At 38.3% G+C, this 20,136-nt stretch overlaps 1 protein-coding gene across 1 annotated transcript in view; it reads right to left on the bottom strand.

Annotated features, from left to right (window-relative positions):
• Positions 1 to 20,136, bottom strand: part of SACM1L (SAC1 like phosphatidylinositide phosphatase) — a 44,201-nt gene that overhangs the window by 8,725 nt on the left and 15,340 nt on the right. Inside the window, exons 4-12 of the mRNA XM_067561733.1 lie at positions 17,603 to 17,730; positions 16,133 to 16,282; positions 11,412 to 11,471; positions 9,263 to 9,296; positions 3,830 to 3,931; positions 2,503 to 2,588; positions 2,208 to 2,294; positions 1,589 to 1,657; positions 1,418 to 1,497 (exon numbers count right to left, since the gene is read on the bottom strand). Of these exons, the coding sequence (XP_067417834.1) occupies positions 1,418 to 1,497; positions 1,589 to 1,657; positions 2,208 to 2,294; positions 2,503 to 2,588; positions 3,830 to 3,931; positions 9,263 to 9,296; positions 11,412 to 11,471; positions 16,133 to 16,282; positions 17,603 to 17,730 (796 nt within the window). The remainder of the gene's footprint in view (positions 1 to 1,417; positions 1,498 to 1,588; positions 1,658 to 2,207; positions 2,295 to 2,502; positions 2,589 to 3,829; positions 3,932 to 9,262; positions 9,297 to 11,411; positions 11,472 to 16,132; positions 16,283 to 17,602; positions 17,731 to 20,136) is intronic.

Here is a 20,136-nt window from a genome sequence, read left to right as displayed (position 1 = left end):
AAGTAGCGAAAAAAAAACCTTTTCTTGGGGGGGGGGGGGGGGGGGGGGGGGGGCAGAGGGGGGCTGAAGGGAGACTAAAAATAAGACTACCACCATTAATTTTTTAAATGTTAAACATTTGCACAACTTGCAACTAAGGAAAAAAAACACATCAGATATAGGATTTTATACTTCAGTTTCTGCAAAATGGCTTTGAGCTTTACAGAAAGTAATGCAAGGAATCCCACAAGTCATTACATCTTTAAGAGATGAACCAGTACCCAGCTTGAAAATGGACTAGAAACTCTCCATCGGAAGTGCTCTTAAAGACGTGTCCTCCTCAAAAAAAATCTATGTATATAGGTAAACATGCAAATCTGCAGCAAAACTACTGCAACTGTTGGAAGGGACAGGGGGCAGGAAGGGACAGAAAAGAGAGTGTGATCTAGTTCCTTATCCTTCCATAACAGCCTTGTAAATCAAGGATTGATGGATGGGAAATAACTAAAAATTCATTGCAAATGCATGCTCCACAAATACTGCATTCAAGGCTAAATTTTGCCCTTAAATATGCAGCTTATACAGAAGTCATTAAAAATTATGCATTCATGCTCAAGGGCAGGATGTGGCCCCTAAACGTGTTAGACATTTGTTGGCGTCAGGAGTCTCTAAGTCCCTTACAGAAGAATCTCTGGGATGCAAAAAATAAAAAATGTAAAGATCTGTGGAAAATCCATATTATTCACTCCACATTCAAAAAATAGGGTAAAGAGAAAGCAAGTCAGTAAGTGAAAATTACCGACTATTTTAAAATGATGAATCACCATTGTTAAATTGCATATGCACCTGCAACTTCTGCAATCAGACATTTAAGATGTATTTGCTTTCCACTCTCGTGTGGCCCATTCCATCTAGGCTGCACGCCTAATAATCTTGTCTTGGTGTCTTTTTCCTATGCAACTTTACACCTGGAACCCCTTTCCCACAGTCTGCAATGCCTCTCCTCTTTCCTCCTGGAAGCACATTTCTTCCATAAAGTCAATAAACCCTAGTTGGCCCTTCAAAGAAACAAGGAGTTTGGCAGAACTTTTAAGACACATCACGAGCCAAAACAATTATGTGATCTTATTAATGTAACCCTTGTCCTCCCTTCTTTTTATGTTGCTGTCCTGTCTCAATTCTTCTACATGCACCCATGCCTATCATTTCCATTTAGATTGCAAACTTCTGGGCAGGGACCAGGTCCTGTTCCTGCACTGCAGTATCCATGTACTTTTTTTTTTTTTTTTTTTTTTTAAAAGAAAATTCTCATACAAGTTAATATATCTGATATGAATGGACCCATGTCCAGTTTGATCACACTTTTCATTTAAGCTTGTTAAAAGGAGCCAGAGATGTAAAATATACATATATGTATAATATTTCAGTTCTCATGTACCTGACCATTCCATTTCCCATGCTGTTCACCATTTTTGCAAATGTTTGTTCAAGAGGCTTCTCTGACCCCTTCTGGTTAACCTGTGAAAAATGAAATGGTAATACCCATCACTCAAGTTTGTTTAAAAAGGAGAGACAAACTATTTAACTGAGCAGAACAATTAAGGCATACCAAATTCACAATCATTTGTTTTCCATAGCTAATTATCTGAGAGTCAAAATGTCTTTGGAAGCCATCCATCTAGAAAACAAAGGAGAAAAAAAAGGGACATCACAAGTCTTTATAGATACATAGGTCTGTAATTTACTAAAATTGCTACATCACAAGAATCCCAATGTAAATGTAACAGCACAAGTGGTTTTCTGAATGAGAATGTGGTACTCACAGGAGACAAATATCTGCACTCTGCTTTGCCAATGCACTTCAACTCTCACCTGCAACACTCTTGGGCTTCTTTTGTATAAGCTACTAGTTGTGCCAAATAGTGCAGTGGTTTTTATCACTGTACACAAATGAGAACCAGGGAAAGACTACGGCACTCATTTATACTTATGGCTTCATTCAAGCTTTGAATCAAAGAATCCATGAGTAAAAAGGCTAGCATGCTGGCCTAAGACTCTGGATACTTCAACTTTAAAGGTCAGGTTTGACATTTATTTTAAGAATAGATTTAAACAGCATAATGTATGTTAATGAGAAGGAGCAGCAATGTTAAGTTTATTATATCCATGAAAACACTGAATTCCATTATATCCCAGCACACCCACAGAAAAAAAAACAAAACACATACATGATTTACTACTTTGCTGATCTGTGGCTTTGGTTTATACTTGAGGTTTGGTCTCTGTGACCAGAAAAAAGGAATTGATCCACGTGTCTGGAAAACAAAGGAAATAGAAACTTAAATGATAAGTACGTCATGTTCTTGCTCATTACACCTTCCTGACATCTATATTTTAACTTGTTTTTTCTTGTTATATTCTTGTTAAATGTAAAATCAAGTTTTAGGCAGACAGGAAAATAACACTTGCCAGCTGAACTTAAAACTAGTCATGCAATCCATTCTGGTAAGTCACTGAATTTACCTGGACAAATGAAGCTTTGCTCCCATTGTAATGTACAATTTGTTCTGTTTCAACAAAATTAGCTGCATGTCCTTCTGAATCAATACCTGAGTTAGAAAAAACAGAATCAAGTTCACAGCCAGCCACAAATACCATCACTTTAGGTTTGAATTGGGGTCTCATTTTTCCAGATACTAAGATTAAACAATATAGCATCGCCAGAAGATGATAAATGAAATGGGTCCTCTGTAGATCAAAGCCACCATCTGAGACACTTTGTCAGCTCATGAAGCAGAGATTTGGGGATGTAACGGCATATCTATGTCACTGTAGATATGCCTGCATGGTCCCATAGTGATGATGCAGCTTACAGCAATGGAAGGGGATTTTCTGTCTGTGTAGGACCACCTCCCTGAGTGACAGTTGGTCAGTTGATGGAAGCATTAGTCCATCTACCTAGCTGCATCTAGGGGTCTGGGTTAGGTTAGACTGGCATAATTAAGACACTCAGGAATATGGATTTTTCAGAAGAGCAGGCCTTGGTATTGCTATCGTTCAGTCAAGATAAGGCATGCTGGCATTGTAACAAAAGCCCTAATAGCCTAACTAAAAATATACTTAAGTGATGTTAATACTGAACAAAGATGCCAAAGTGCAGACACTGAAATCTATCTTTCCAACTGAACAATTACAGCACAGGGAGCAGCAAGTTTGTTCACACTTCATCAATGCACCTCAACCTTAACATGTAAGGAGAAGGTACTTCAGTCTGCTTTCCTTTCAGCCTTTGGCCTGAAATCAGGGGAAAGCAGACTGCAGCATAACAGACAGTCAAGGATTTTATGCCAAACACACATGGAAATTGTAGTTAGGCTATTTCTTTTTGTGGAACCTAGATAAAATTTTCAAATTAGTAAAGAACTTTACAAGAAAACATTCTCATGGGCAGGGAAATAAAATTTAATGTAAGTTATTTTACTGAAGTATATACCACAGTAAATAGCTTATTTATAGGATGATCAGTATTGTCAAGTGTTTCATTTAAAATGTTCATTTTAAATTTTTGGACTACACCATAAATCAAATGCCTCAAGGAGAAATAAATTAAGCTTGCAATTTAAAAGATGCCTCTGCATATGAAACTGTAGTTATGTGCTGAAGAACATTCTTCTGTCCAGTTATTACACTGAGGTAAAATATTTGGCACAAAAATCACATCAGGTTGTGACAGAATGGAACACAACAGCAGTCTAAGCGGTTAAACATCTATGCCATTTGAAAATAAGAAATTAACAAGTTACAGATATGTTGACTTTTCCAACAGTGGTTGCATTGTCTGTCATCCTACCTCTCACATAGTAGCGTACACCAGCTCTAAAACAGCTTCTTCTAGAGATAAGCATCCAGTCAAAATACTTTCCATTTATGGAACAAGAGTGCATAGCTATAACTGGTAAACATGTTAAGGAACACAAATGTTTGCAATGTTTACTGTGGTATTTTTAAATAAAAGGAAACAGGCAAGTTGTAGGGCCAAATGATGATTAAATAAGCACAAAGGTACATGTATAAATATATTGTTCTCCCTATGTCAAGTTATTTTTTTATCTTTAACTTTAGTCAGCAACCTAGTGCTAATATCAGTATGCGCATGACAGAGGAAGTTTTAAGGGATGCTAATTAAAAAAAAATGAAAATTATAAATAAGAGAAAAAGGGACTTGAAGAGATTTGAGACTGGTCTCAAAGGGTCTTCAATTAAATTAAAATGTTGACATTTGTGATGAAACATTTAAAATCTATGAAAATCCCATGAACACACATAGCCATCACATTTGAAAGAACTAGGTCAACACTATCAGCATCATGTGCATGATCTCAGGCCCTGGCCAAGAAAAGCAAAAGTCTGAACTCAAAAATTTTTTCAGACTTCAGACCAAGTACTTTTTGAAATGCCTTCCCCTCCGGCCCCCCCCCAAAAGTAATTCTTTCCAACCTCTTACAACCAGAATTAGAAAAGAAGCCTTCAAACCTGATCATGCTCTCTCATAATATAAACATCTTGACAGGATAACATTATGTTGTCAATAGGCCAAATTCTGCCCTTCTATGTACACAGCCCCTACTGAAATCTTCAAGGGGAGCTGCTTATGCAGAGAATTCTGTTCTTGAAGTTAAGCCCTGCACATCACTTTGGTACCAGATTTTGATCCTTAGCGTGAGGGGATAGTTACTAAGGACAGGCAATTTAACTTAGGAGCCCAGTGCTGTCAAGGTCATAATCACTTTCAGTTGATGTTAGATAATACAGCATCAAACTAATCTCGGAAAGCAGCACTCCTTAATAACTGCAGCAAGATGCAGAACACAGACTGATATTACCGTCTACCGTCAGCAAGGTAAAACTACAGTTTTACAAAGAGGACACAAGACTAATGGGCTTTTTTTTAGTTTTCTAATATAGGCTTGTTGTCCTGTTCCTCTACCCTGTTCTTTTGAACAGCAAAGATATTAACCATCTTACTATTAGCTAAGGTCTGCAAGGCAAGTTTTACTTCAATAAAAAAGGAAATCAATTTTCTAGGTTTTTCTTCAAGCAGAAAAAATTGTAATTCTTAAAAATACAGCTGATTAGTTATATATTACACATTTCACCTCACAAATTTCATCTCACCAAGTGTTTTTCCCTACAAAAATCCTGTGTGTGGAAAACCCACTTTGTTGGCTAACTGTACATTAGGCCAATACCGCAAACTTCACTTGCAGTTGTGCTAGTAATCTTTGTAAAGAATCTCAGCAACTAGTTCAAGTTTGGTTAAGAGAATAGAAAATCAGATCATTTGTCATCCAAAATGCCCTTAATAAAGAGTTTATAGACAAGGAACTAAAAAAAAGCCTAAAAAAATTAGACATAAAAGCACATCCTCAAATTCTTAAAATCCGTGTAGAACAATCACTTCAGATGTCTCAGAGCGTGGCTTTTATTCAGCAGGAAATAAAAGCAGTAGCTCTATCTAAACTTGGCTGTTGATCAACACACTGCCATAAGCTTAAGAATGTAGGCTCAATCTTCTGTGGATTCTGTGGAGAATTTAAGAATGGAGGGATGGACTTCTTCAGTAATTAGACTTATTCCCCATCTTTCCACTCTTTCCCTGATTCAAGAGAGAAGATAGATAGATACCAGACGAATTTTATAAAAATGAAAAAATTACTTATATCTTGAAGAACTTAAAGTTACTAAAAGGTGTGGTCTCTATTGTATTCCACTGTGCATACATGTGCTGCAAGTGCTTAGAGTGGCAGAACTCTTGAAAGCACTGTCTATTAGTCTGCTCATGTGCCCTCGCTCTCCTCATGCTTTGGACTCAAGAGATAAAGGACGGAGCAAATGGACCACCTCTCCAGTTCCTTCTCTGCCACCAATCCACAAATGACCCGAATCAGAGGGGATCTGGAACATAGACAGAGACCACATATCTTGAAGAAACTCCCCCCTATAAGGTAAGTAACTTTTCTTTTTCGAGTGCTGGTCCTTATGTGTATTCCACTGTGGATGATTGACAAGTAGTACTCAAAATAAGAGGAGGCTCTGAGGATACAGTTGCTTTTGCTCTTGCAGCAAGCCATTCCCCCACGAGGGGGAGGGAGATGAGACAACTGATAGAGTAAGATACAGCTCGAGATCCATTTAAAGATCCTCTGTGAGGATATAGCTTGGCTTGACACTCTTTCTGCTATGGCGATAAACCATTGGAAATATTCTGAACGGCTTTGGCTTTGCCTGTGAGCAGAGTGAATGTTCACATGAAAATATGGATCCTTCATATCAAGAGTTGTAAACCACATGCTGTTTTCCGGGGGTGGGAATTATAGATGCCAATGTGACCATGTAATTTCAGTTTACAAATAAGCCAGTTGAGATGGCAGAGATAGAGGATGGGTCTCCAGCCACTCTTCTTTCTGGGTACTAGGAAGTATGTTGAATAAAACCCCTTTCCTTGGTTTTGAAGTGATGCCTGCTCTATCACTCCTTGCTATAGGCAGGATTCTACTTTGTCTGACAATCTGTGAAAATGGCGCCTGAAAAGAGCAGGAAGGAGTTTTGGAGAGGGCAGGGAGGTAAATTTGATCGCCTAGCCAGAATGGATGATGATTAACACCCACTTGTCCATTGTTATTGCGCTCGAATTGTGGGAAAAGAGTGCAAGATGACCTCCACAAAGGATGTGTGAAAATCAGCAGATGGTAGCATCTGCAGCTCTCAAACTCCCATCAAAAATATCATTTAGAAAGGGCTGGGGTTGGGATGATGTTGCTGCAGAAGGTGCAGGGAATTGGGATTTCTGAACCATTTGCCTCTTCCAATGTGGCTCAAAAGACCACTGATTGTAAAATTGTTGAGCCATCAACCTAGGCTTGTATGATTGCCTGTGGAATTTTCTCTTCAGGACAGATGCATATATTCGCAGGAAGCGGAGGGTGGCCCTGGAGTGCTTTAGAGTATGTAAGAACTTATCTGTCTTTGGTGAAAAAGATGAGTTTCATCGAAGGACAGGTCCTCCACAGTGCTCTGGACCTCCCTGGGAAGCCCTGAAGTGCGAAGCCATGATTTACAGAGCATCACAAGACAGTTGCTTCTGAACTTGAAAATGTATCTGTTGCATCTACTACTGATTGAAAAGCAGTCCTGGCAACCAACTTATATTCCTAAATGAGAGCCTGGAATTGAGATCTAGAACATGGTGGGCCAATGGACACTGCTTTCAAGAATTCTCCAACACTGGATGCATAGAGTGCATGCGTACCCACAGTGATAAGGACCAGCACTCAAAGAAGAAAAATAGGATTTGCCAGATCTGTGGTATAACCAGTTTAGTATCTTGCTTCTAGCAGGCTACTAACCACAATGCAACTATTCAGTGCATACAGGGCAGGAAAAAATTCCTTTTTATTCCTGGAAGTGATCACTGGATCCTAAAATAGAAGGCTTATTCCCTGGAATGAGGGCCTTAATTAGGGTAAGGGGTATCTTCTAATACTAAGTAAACCATGTTCTCAATTGTTTTTAGTTTATAACATTGTCTTTTGTTAATCAACAAGAGATTAACAAGGCTCTAGTGAGAAAGCCCATCCTTGGTGTTGACTATGGATTCTCACCTTAGATGATAACTCACATGGAAACTTGCTGTGGGCTACCTTTCAAGTGAACATAGGGAAAGATGTACTTCCTTCTTTCATGAAGGTTTTTTTGAGGAGATAGAAAGAACATGAGAGTTTGGCATAGGAGGCCAGAACAGCACAAACTGGAGACCAACTTAAACAGCCAAAAAAATTAGATCCTTGTGTCATCAAATCAGGATCTGGTTCCCAGACAAGACATAGTGGTAGAATTCTAGACTGTTGAACAGAACATATTTGTAATCATATTTTCAACAAAAAAGGTCACTATCAAAGTTATAACACTCAAAATTAACTGATAGGGCTCCTCTACCCCAACAAAATGAAGCCCAGTTGTGTTCCAATTGGGGCCTTTCATTTTTTTTAAACACAAAAGTTGTAATATTAAAAATCCCAGTTTCTCTTAGGCAAATTTACAGATTTTACATAAATTTACAGCCAATGCAAGGTATCGGATTAGTTTGGGATTACAGGAATGCACATTTATACTCTACTACATGCATCACTCTTATGAGTGAGGTAGAGTATTAATATCAAAAGCACTGTTTGTTAAGAGAAGGATCTTTTAACTTTCTATTTCTGTGAGGATGAGCAGAAAGGTGGCAGAATGTACATGCATACTCCTGTGACACTAAATGGGGAGGGTTCTGAGTTATTACAGATAACTCCTTCTCAGGTGTCTGGCTAGTGAGTCTCCCCCACAAGCTCAGGATGTAACTGATTGCCAAATTTGGAGTCAGGAAGGAATTATCCCCCAGAGATCCTGGAGGTTTTTCATCTTCCTCTGTAGTGGGGGCATGGGTCACTTACTGGTATGAACTAGAGTAAATGGTGGATTCTCTGCAACTTGAAGTCTTTAAAATCAAGATTTGGGGATTTCAGTAACTCAGCCAGAGGTTATAACAAGAGGGAAGTTCTATAGCCTGCAACGTTGCAGGAGGTCAGAGATGATCATGATGGTCTCTTCTGGACTTAAAGTCTATAAGCCAACATTGCTCTCTTATTTTAAATCTATTAGCCTGCTAATGCATGTTTAAATTGTGTTTGTTGTCTTACACATTTATGTACTTATAAGAAAACAATACTCACTTAACAGGTGTCATTCCACAGATCACAATCTAACAGTCTAACATTTAGTAATATTCTACATGAAAAGTACCTTTAGCAGGATATAATCATGTAAATACTGATGTGAAAATGTTTATTAAACTGAGCTTTGTCTCCCAAGAAAACAGCCAATAGTAGAAAGGTGATTTTTCAAATCATGCTTATAAGAGTGGTTTATATAAAACTGTGCTTAAATATGAAAATCAAAATATTTACTATTTGCATTCAAATGGTCCAAAATATAAATTGCCCTACAAATCATTATGTGCTATATATTTACCATCAGGGTAAGATGCATCATATTTTGCTAGGAAACCACTGATGACTTATGTGCTAGAGTTCCCAACTACAGTTAACTCCCCCACCAGCAGCATTTTCTGCCTGAGAAAGTCAGATATTCTCCTAGATAATATGATGAAACCTCAAAGGTTAAAAACAAAACAAAAAACATTGATACTAGAGCACATTTTTATTACAAAACATGAAAAGGATACATCCATGCATCACTGGAAGAGCAAACCTATGGATCTGAAAATACAAACGAAACTGTATAGCACTTTTAAAAAAAAGTTGTCTAACAAAACAGATATCTCCAGATACTAACCCAAGACATAGATAGATGATAAGTGTCTGAAAAACTCTAGTAAAAGGCAAACATCGTAAAGGCAATTCCATTTGGGAAGAGGGGCGCTTATTCCCAGTGAATAAGAAAAAGTTTAAAGTTTTCTGCGCAAAGAAATCACTTGTCTAACCACAAAGATTCTTTGCTCACTAACAAAGCAACAAATTGTGATGTTTCTTACCAGTCATTCTATTAAGTAAAAGAAATTCTGTAACCATGCTTATCTAACAAACAGAGTCTTAGTGAATGACCTTGGTAACAGCGAAGTGCCTTGGAATACAAATGGGCATTTGTATTCCCAGTACTAAACAAAGAGCTCCTTAATATTTTTGCTACGAACCAGGTAAATGTAAAATTAATAGCTAGATGTATTTACTAAAACCTATTTGATTGCTGTCAATATATGACATGAACAAATGTGTTAGCTGAACTCGGCACTAGCAATACAAGTCTTAGCTAAGAAACACTGTATAGCCCATGTGAATAATTTAAGACTAGGCTTAAGAAGTCCAAGTGTATAATGCTGTCTGACTAGAATTTGCTCAATACAAGAATAAATATGGCAGCATACTGCCTTTTACACTAAACAGCATTTAATTAAAACATGTTAAAGGTGGTTTGCAAACATAAAGCCATCTTCCCCTACATGATGGAAAGAAAAAGATGGCAGATCAGGCATTAAGTCACCAGGAAGGTACTGAACAATAGCTCTGCTGCATTCCCTCAGTCCCACACACCATGGAAGGCCTTCTCCCCATATCATGATCCCCTTTTAAAGATTTCAGTCTCTCCTGAGGTTGTCTGCTACCACATTCTCTCTGCTAGTCTTCTCTTTCCTTTCCTTTTCATGATGAGGTTGCATCAGCAGGGGTGAGATTACAATTGGTACTGAAAGGGGGTGGGTAGAGCAGCTAGCACAGAGACTAAAGCAGTACGGCTCCCTTATATGCAGTGGAGTCTAGATGCCCTGGTTCTTTATGAGAACGTTCCTGCCTTCTGTGGTTGTACAGGCTGCAATTGCTGGGAGACATTTGCAGGGATTGAGCGCATACTACTGCAACCGAGGGGGGGGGGAGTGGGGGGAGGAGGAGGGGGGAGGAGAGGAGGTGGTGCGGGGGCACAGCGGGCGGAATCACATACCTGACTGGATAATTCTGAGATATTTCCTACTTTGCGTGGACTTTCCCTATGCAGTCCATAAAGTATATTCCAATTTTTTTTTGGGGGTGGGGAGGGGGGTGGGGGGGGAGAAAGGTGTATTATCAGAAACTTAAGTGACAACTTTCTTGACTAGTTTAAGTTTCTAACTCTTGACTCTTCATGCGACAATTTATAAATTCCCAGTATAAATACATAGTTGTGTTTGACCATTCTTATTCACTGTGAATGCATATAGTTTATCTTATATTAGGGCTAACAATGGCATATTTCTAATGTTATGATCTCTTGAAGAACTGGTTTGAAAAGTAATACTGATTTAGTCTAAAAACCTTGAAAGTGTCCTTTCAACCGTGTGTGGCAATATTGAGGAAAGGCAACTTAGACTCAAACTCACAGCTGTGCCAAAAGAAAGAGGCAGTATCCTTGGGAAACAATATCCTCCTTAGATAAGATACAGCACAGCTGAGTATTTTGCAGAATTCCAACTACTATGCACACACTATGGCACCTCTTCTTGAGGTTATTTTTCTTAGCATAATGCTTAGGCCATATCTTCAAAGTCTTTTCCCCCCCCCCCAAGAGACTTTCAAGAAGTCATAATTTCACTGGACAGTATCAGCGGACATTTGGGTGAAACTGAAATTAAATGATTAGTTAAAGACAGATAAATAACGTCAATAACTTCCACACAGGTAATTTTGCTACAACTAGGAGGCAAGTAACCAATACAATATTTTCTGTCACTGTTCTGGATACCTGAAATAACAAGACATATGCAAGATTAAAACACTCATTCCAGAATGTTGTATCTGTGCTACATTTGAGATAGACTATTAAAGGAAACTTCCAGCACACATTACCTCTGGCTGAGCAGCAAATTCTCTAAGAAGATGACCATTCCACACAAACCGGGGATCTGCCTGTAGTGAGAAAAATAAGCAAATAGGGTTGTTGGTTTTTTAGAAGCTCAACTTCATTCTATGGTAGGACAGGAGCTCAGCACTTTCCTGCAGTAGCAGAAGTTTGGGTGACCAGATTTATGGTAAAGGTGGTGCTTCTGACTTTCAGAAAATGCTGTTTGCATTCTTTTGGCTGGATGGGCTGCTGCACAGAAGCTTAGCTGGAGGCCCTGCCAGACAGCAGACAAGACATTCTTGGTCCAATTTTCAGAGGAGGTGAGTATTCTCAGTTCCCACTGAAACCTGTGGCTGCTCAGCACCTCTGAAAAATATCAGGCCATTAACAATTGAGTAGCTGCTGATTCTTCAGCTGAAAGGGTTGTTTTCAAGTTTGCTTAGGACCATAACAGACTCAGTCTGTTGCTAAGAGACTAGGTCTTGTTCTCCATCCTATAGAAATAGTAGATTTTCTCCTGCCTTTAAGGTTGCAGGGACTGAGCCCTGAATGACAGGGTGGTAAGTTTCACACTGCCTAATCAGTGTGCCTCAACTCTGACATGAGGGGCTGAGGTGAAGGTAATAGCCATATGGATAAAATGTTAGTTCAGACTCAGTGCTGAATCTGTCCTTGGCCTCAGACTGCAAACAAAGCTCTCTCAGCAACATATACAACAGAAGCTGATCAGACCACCAACTCATTTAATAAATGCCAAAAAGCTGTTAAAATGGTACTTTCTATAACCACAGACCTGGATTTTAACTGGTGAACAAAAGATACAGACTATGACTCATCCAGTGTCCTTTTATTAGGGCTCTTGAACAGTTTCTTCCTACTACTCCTGCCAAAAAACCAAGGAACTCTGGACCATGCCTGCCATTATATCGTTTAATCTATAAGAAACAGTGTGTTTTCCTTCTCCATTCTACATTCTCTACAAGAAATTTAGTCACCATCCTTTTGTTCTGCAGAACAAAGTCAGTACATTGCAACAACAATCAGCCCAAAGTGATTTTGAGAACTTTAAACAGCAAGACAGATCTTTAAACATCACTGCTATCCAATTAATTTTGGAACAAGTGGAAGCTCTCAGAGAGGAAAGTGAGAATATGAATAGAGAATCTTATCCCAGAGGCGATCAGAGCACTTTACAGGATTCTATCTGGAGATGAAACATTTCTTCATTGAAATGTTGTAGCCATTTAATAGGACACAAAAATTGCATTCAACAATTTAGGACGGAAAAGAAATACCAGGGAATTTCTAACTAAGCATGTTTTTTTTAGCTAAATTAGCATTTGGCCAGGATAACAGGACAACCCCTGCTCTTGTTAAAAATGTTATAACACCTAAGGTCAGATTTTCAAAGACGAGTGAGTACAAATACCACAATTACATGCATATATTTGGGTGTTTGAGGAGCTGTTTGGCCAGTTAGATGCCTAACTGGCAACAAGCATGCAGATACAATATAAATGTGCATGCAAAATCAGGGATCCCTAAGTTAGGCATGCATAATTTTATTTGCCCATCTTTGAGAAATCTTGTCATTTATGGTCAAGGATCAGAACATTTGTTTTAAATCTTCTCTGAATGTCAGCATCTCCAGACATATAATACTCCTGCACATCTTACTAGGACAGTGCTTCAGAACAAATTAATGAAAGACTGCTGCCCAGAGATTATAGTGCCACTCACTGAGTCACCAACCTACTTCGTGTAGTACCCTAGATTTGGGTGTAGTCAAGTGCTGACTAGGCTTGAGCCTACTTGGGCTATCTGATGGATTCACAGTTCAAGACGGTGTAGCTACAAGCGGATCATAACTATTTCAAGATGCAAGACCTTCTTGTTTTACCACTTGCAACACAACTGGCATCTTACATACCTTTTAAAAGTGGTATATTTATTAATATAAATGTAGAGTGCTTATGGACTCAAAAAGGGACACTTCAGCATGTTCAATCATTTTAAATTGGAGCAGAAGATTTTTTAAATGACTAATATGCTCCTGCATATGCTTGAAAGGATAAACAGACATTTTTCTGAAACTAGGTAGATCATTTTTAAGGCAAAACAATCTTTACAACTAGACCACTTGCTGTGAGAGAGAGTAGGAGAGTGATAGGAGATGAGAAAGTACTATACAAAAATTGGCAACACAGAGTAGTACCTAAATATAGAATTCTAGGGTTCGTTAACTTGAGTTAGTCAAGCAATATGGTCTGCTGAAGTTCTTTTTAATAAGAAAATGAAATGGAGATGAAGGTTTAAAAAGGGTGCGAGAATTGCTTTTCCTTTCTAGTTCTGAAAGTATCTTGACAGCCAGGAGACAACCCCTTGTGAAGGAGGCTTTATAGCCTCTTCTACCAGTTTAAAATGAGCTCCAAGGGTCTCAGTGGATTTTAGAAAGCCCTTGTTGAATCAAAGCCTTGTTTAGCAGATTATGAATTCTAAGTCTTCCTGGAAGCTAAGGAAGTTTACGTTCCTACTGAGGCCCCAGGGGATCTCTTTATAATTTTGGGTGTGGGGTTATTTTCTTTAAGATTGAAATTAAACATACTAAATACAGTTGCTAACATATTAAGCTAGTTAGGTTTAGAATGCAAAATCCCAGAGCCAAGGGTCACAAACCCACCACACCATTTTGTATCCTTCCCAGTCTCTCCCAAATGCAAGCTAAAGTGACGTTTCTTCCATTTTTTGATGAAACAATCCCCACTTTCTCTGATCCTAATCTTAGATAACAAATGTTGAGTTTCTAACTCCTTCCCACTGTGTCAAAAAAGTTAATATGCAAGTTGCCACAAACTCCAAAAAAAGTCAATTATCCTGGAGGTTAAGAAAAGATTCAAAATAGAAACACGTAACAAATCATGTAAGTTTTTACCTCAGAGGTAACATTTTTCTGATGTCACATAAGTACACAAAAACTAACTATCTGAGTCAGCAGTACAATGAAGTTTTAGGCTTGTGGAGTTTTGTTCTGTTCAAAACTGCCACAATATCTGGCATTTTGGAGGAAGCTTTTTAACTACACTGTTTTTTCCCCACAGGCTGGAGCACTGCAAACATTGTTTTTCAATTCTTACTGTTTGAAGAGGGAAGGGGAATGAAGACAACATTAAAATCCTTGAAGTGTAACTTCAGTAATGGATTCTCTGTTTATATTGTACACTCATATTTAGTTGCTTTCCTTTCCTCTTGTGGAACTACTCATTCCAAAAAGCAGCCCTACTATAGCCAATACTATCAGGCTGAAGATTTTACAAAGCAATTATAACAATGTACTGGCAGCATGCGGATAGTGAAAAATACAAAAGGCACACAAGCAATATTCTCAAAGCCATTTCACTAGTTTAGTTTGAAGATGGAGAGGTAAAACCATTTTTACTATGATTTTCAGAGTCAAGGGACCACTAATGGCTTTGTGAACAGCAACTGCTATTACACTATGAACATACATATTAAACATACATACCTACCCTTTTAATAGTTTATGCATTAGATCTCTGGCCAGGTAAGTGCATGAGGAGCTCTAATTTCACTGACAGTACCATATACTCTTAGCTTAAAAACATAAATGAAGTTTTACATAAGATTAAGAACAGTTGAAAGTGCCAAGGTTTTTGTGCAAGGAAGAGACAAGATACACACAAAACCAAGAGTATTGAACTGCTCAGGTGTGTGGTTCTCAGAATTCTAATGTTGCCAAGTTGTATTTTAAGAACCTGATCCAAGGCCCAGTGAAGTCACTGGAAAGACTCCCACTGATTTCAATGGGCATTGGAACAGGCCCTACAAACAGTAGTATTACACACTGGAGTGTCTTAAGAGGATTAAAATGTATTTTAAAAACATTTGTAGGTTTAAAAATCAAGCTGGGGAGAGATCTGTAGCTATCTGATCTACAATATTTTCTTTATTATGAAGTCAGCTACCGTAATGCAGCTCCCAGGTAAGTATTTTAAATCAAAATGAAACAAAAGATAATCAGCAGTGGCAGGCAGAAGAGAGAAAGGAGCTGTAGTCACTGTATATTTGGCATTTAAGACTAGCATCTTCCTTGCTTTTGGTAAGCACACCTCCACTAGCTGTCAACTCCCAGACTACTGTTGCCTGACAGATTTCATTTTACTTTATAAAATAATCAGGAACATCGAGCAGCCCCCAACAGAATTTTGTAATATAATATGACCTGAGCATGGAACATTTTGGGTTGCGCAAGGAGGTCAAAAGCAGCAAGACACAAAGACCTACGTAGGACAGCAGAATGAAACAAAAAGATAGGATATTATACTAGTCAGCTTCAAAATTGATTTTTTTAAGCGGTCTTGTGGCAGGTTTACCCACAGACTGTTGAGAAGTGTGATACACACAAATTTAATGCTACAGCCCAGGAATGCTAGGGCTCTGTTTTAGGAATGCAAATGTTCAACATTAATTTTAAGGGGATATCTAGTTTACCAAAAAACCAGCAAGCTTGAAGAAAGCTAATCTGTCACAAAAACATTAAAAGCGATGAAACTGACTTGTTGCTCAGAGTTTAGTCCAGCAGGAAATTAGAGTCTAAATAGACTAGTGAAATAAGCCAGTCACCTGCTCTATAAAATAAACCCAATGCCAGGCATAAAACTAGTTGACAAGGAACTGGATACAAGACAGAAATCAGTGGAATGCTTACCCTCTCCAATAAGCTCATTTCTTGGAATTCTGGACTGGTGTTGGCTAACCGTTGCAAAGTGTGTGTTAGGTCATATGTTGTAGAGAAGTAAAATCCATCCACATTCAAGACGTGACTAAGCATTGCTAAAAAGGCTTTATTGTCCTGTAACTGTTGGTAGAAAACAAAAAACAAGCAGCATTCTTATTTACTAAATTGCTTTTTTAAGTTCCCCTTTTTAAAGGGGCACTGATTTTTTGCTTATGCCCATGTCTTGCAAGAGTGCATTAAAAATAGCATAAAAACAACATGAAACACTAAAGGACACCATGAAATCACAATTTTGACAGTACAAGTAGACTGACATTTTACAACATTAAAACTGTTCCAGTACAGCCTGATTCAAAACGTACAGTGGATGAGAGAAAGCTGTACTTCTTGGTGTTTGACTAATAATGGAGATTAGACTAACATCAGGTGCTTCCCAAAACACAGAGGAAAATTGTTCTTGCTCCAAAGAGTGTACAGTCAAAAGAAGGCAGGTGGGAAATGGGGGGGAAGGATACAACATTCTGAAAAGGTGATCCCAGTGAAAGGCACATGTCTTGGTTACAAGTTTGCCTTATTTTATTTTTAAATAGATGCTAAACTCACCTCCCATCCTACCATTCAATCCCCATGTCATTGTTCCATAGCAATCCCCAGTTTCAGTTCCAATGAGATTACACCCTTTCCTCTCTCTCAACATTCAACCCTTTCCCTCCATGTAAATAGAAATGATCAGTTCAGTGGTAAGCTAAGAAAGAGAAAGAGTTGGATGACTGTCAACTCATTTCTTGTAGGTTTCATGGAATTAGTAAATCCTGAGAAAGGATCTGACATGGAGAAGGTAGTGGTTTTGTGGACTACCTCAGGAAGGACATACCATACATAGGAGACAGTGTGGAAGAAAACACTGAGGTGGTTGAGAGAGAACAGGACAAACAGGGCAAATGGGCATCATGAGAAGAAAGAAGGAGTGCAGTGTTTGGGGGAAGAGACATAAGAGGCAAGGGTATGGACTTATCCTTGAGTGAGAGATGGGAGTTAGTGAAGGATGATTTGGTCAGAACAATAAGAAAGGCCATCTTAGCAGCTGGAGGGAGGGGGCAGCGAAATTGGTGTCAGGAAGGCTAGTGACAGAGGTTGCACAACCAAGTTAGTTTGGGAATTTGAATGGCATAGATTTTCTCTAATTTACACGGCGATAGCATGTCTGATGTAACAATAAGAATATGCACATGCTTACAACATTATGAACAAATCAAAGCAACTAGCGTCAGATATTTTAAAAGAAATTGCACAACTGCTATAACAGTCTACAAACCATGCTTCAGTACCAGGAGACCTACATTTGAAGATTTTTTTTCTTAAGCTTAAGATGAAAAGCCATCAGAGAATCATAAATCAGTTGTGGCTTATTTATTTTTCTTCTACTAAATCTACTCCTACCTGAATATCAGTTAAGTGCAGCATGGTCTTTTTGTAGGAGAGGATGTCAAAATCAGTTGCTTTCCAGACTACATGACTGAAACATTCACCTACTTTTTTCTTTTTTGTTATTACGATGAGATAGCTGCCTGTAAAATAAGAATGTCTAAGTCAAGAGTAGTTTTATATAAGGAGATGCAAGAAAACAAGAATAGCAAACACAAGGCTATATCAGGAAAAAAAACAAAAACAAAACACATGAAGGGGAAAGAGGGAAAATTCCTTGAGGGTCCCCCTCCTCAAAAGTTTCCTTTAAATCTCTCCATTGGAGGAAAGCTGCTCCACTCCACAGAAGACAAAATCTGGAGAGCCCAAAACCCACAACTGAATTAACTTTCCTGCAGATTCCCCATGGAGCTGAGTAGAGATAAAGCACACCTTTCCAAGCACCCACATCTCCATCCCAACATGCAGATCTGAATCTGCCAAGAACACTTCAATGTCTTGAGGAAGGGAGAGAGAGTTCAACAGGGGCAGCCAACTCCCACTCCAGATCCAAATATAGACAGTCTTCTCCACACATAGATCTTTTGGGGTAGGGATGCAGAAGGAGGTAAGTGACTGAGCCCATAGTTTGGAGAATGCAGAACCCATAAGCAATATGTACAATGACAGTGTGCAGTGGTATTCAACAAATGAGATCCATCTTAGAAGTCTTACAGAAGGTCACAAACAGATATGCTATTTTATCCTAAAAGGCAGTTGTCCTAAAGCCTCCAAAACTCAAAAATAGGGAGGGGTTTTTGCATTAATTAAAAATTAACCAAAAAGAATTGCACATGTAACAGTGCAGCCGCTCACCAAAGCAATTTGTTAGCTTGCCTTCACCTTAGAAATAATTTTGTTCAATTGTATTTCCATGGAATTCATTTACTCTTGGAAAAACTTGTATCTCACTGACAGACTGTACAACTGACAGACTGTGGTTTTCAGACGCAAATACAACCAAGAAAGATTTTTAAAAAAATCTTGAGTTGATCAAAATTATAAACAAAAGCTATTTAACGAGAATGAAATGCCATGAAATCTCACACCTACTGCTATGAAGTCAGAATAAGTGAATGCCAATAAAATAAAAATAATTAATAGCTTTATAAATTGTGCATTATATTTGTGTACCATTAAATTTATTAACTTCTATTCATAGCAAGACACACACTGTAGTGATTTAATTTTCTGGATGAGAAGTCAGACAGTTCAGCAGGTATTTAATCCATCCAGTTCCTTAAAACTGGTGGGCATGTACCACCAATCGCACTTTTCCATCTACAGCTTCAGTTACTAGTTTTGTGCATTTGATTTGATTGAGAAGGATACAAATGGTTCAGGTCCAAAAACTTGATTCTTCTTAAATTACAATTTTACAAATTCAGCACTTACTGACATATTAAATAGTTTTTGTAAGACAACCCTCAAATATATTTCATTAACAAATATTTATCCTACAGCCATATTGATCTCACAAGCAATGTTATAGAAAAAATATATATATCAAATTTGCCTGAACTCCGTTCAAGACAAATGTAAAATGTCTAAAAAAAGAAAGAATAATAAGGACATAATTTTGGTTTATAGAAGCTCGAAGTTATTAAGTCAAGCTAAGATTTTTCTTTTCTTCTAAACACAGCATTAATGCCTGTGAAAGTTTCTGGACTGAATTGTAAGCACAAGCTCTACACCTATACACACCCACACCCACCCACCCACACACACACCGCCAAGAGGTACAGCACGGTTTACACTAATACTGCCTCACAGCTGTGAGGCAGAAAAAAAAAAAAGAAGGTAATTCACTCTCAGTATCTCTACTTAGGTCGCTATCACCTTTATTAATTGACACCTCTCCACCAGAAGTTGGTCTGAGATTTTTTCAGATAGTATAACACTTTCAGTGGCCTACCTGGGACAGAATTCAGTCAGTGACCCTAAGGTGAAAGGCAGTGTATCATTACCAGGCTGCTAAACAATTCTCTCCCTATCTCCTTTGAGATGAATTCAATTTTAACCATAAACAGAGACCCTAAAGATACCAAAGTGTATATCCTGTAGACTGTGGCACAGTTTTTTATTACATTTGTCTTACTCTGGGATACCTATGCTTAAATCTTGTTTTGGTCTAGTGAGTTTGATGGTCTGTCTAGTCAAGTGCTCATATTCTGTTTGGAACAACCAGCATTCTGTTCTAACAAAAGGGTATTGCAAAGAATGATTAAGGTACAGAGACCATCTATGTAGAGCACCTACACACCTCAGTACACCAGTTTCCACACTATCGCTACTAATCTAACTTTCATCAGAATCAAATTCACTCAAAGAAGAAAAACACAACTTTTAGGGAAAAAGTTTTCCTCATACCGGTGACTCAAAGTTTACTTGTAGCAGTGATTATGTCTATCAGCTTCAGAGAATACCATGACATACGTTTTACAGAACAATTTGTTCTTACCCCGAATTATTAAATATACTCTTGGTAAGTTTTGTTCCAATTTATCCTC

Source organism: Emydura macquarii, unplaced genomic scaffold, assembly GCF_026122565.2.
Source record: "Emydura macquarii macquarii isolate MOO-44397 ecotype Brisbane River unplaced genomic scaffold, CSIRO-AGI_Emac_v2 contig_2422, whole genome shotgun sequence".
Classification (NCBI taxonomy): domain Eukaryota; kingdom Metazoa; phylum Chordata; order Testudines; family Chelidae; genus Emydura; species Emydura macquarii.
This window is presented reverse-complemented; position numbering and strand designations above follow the sequence as displayed.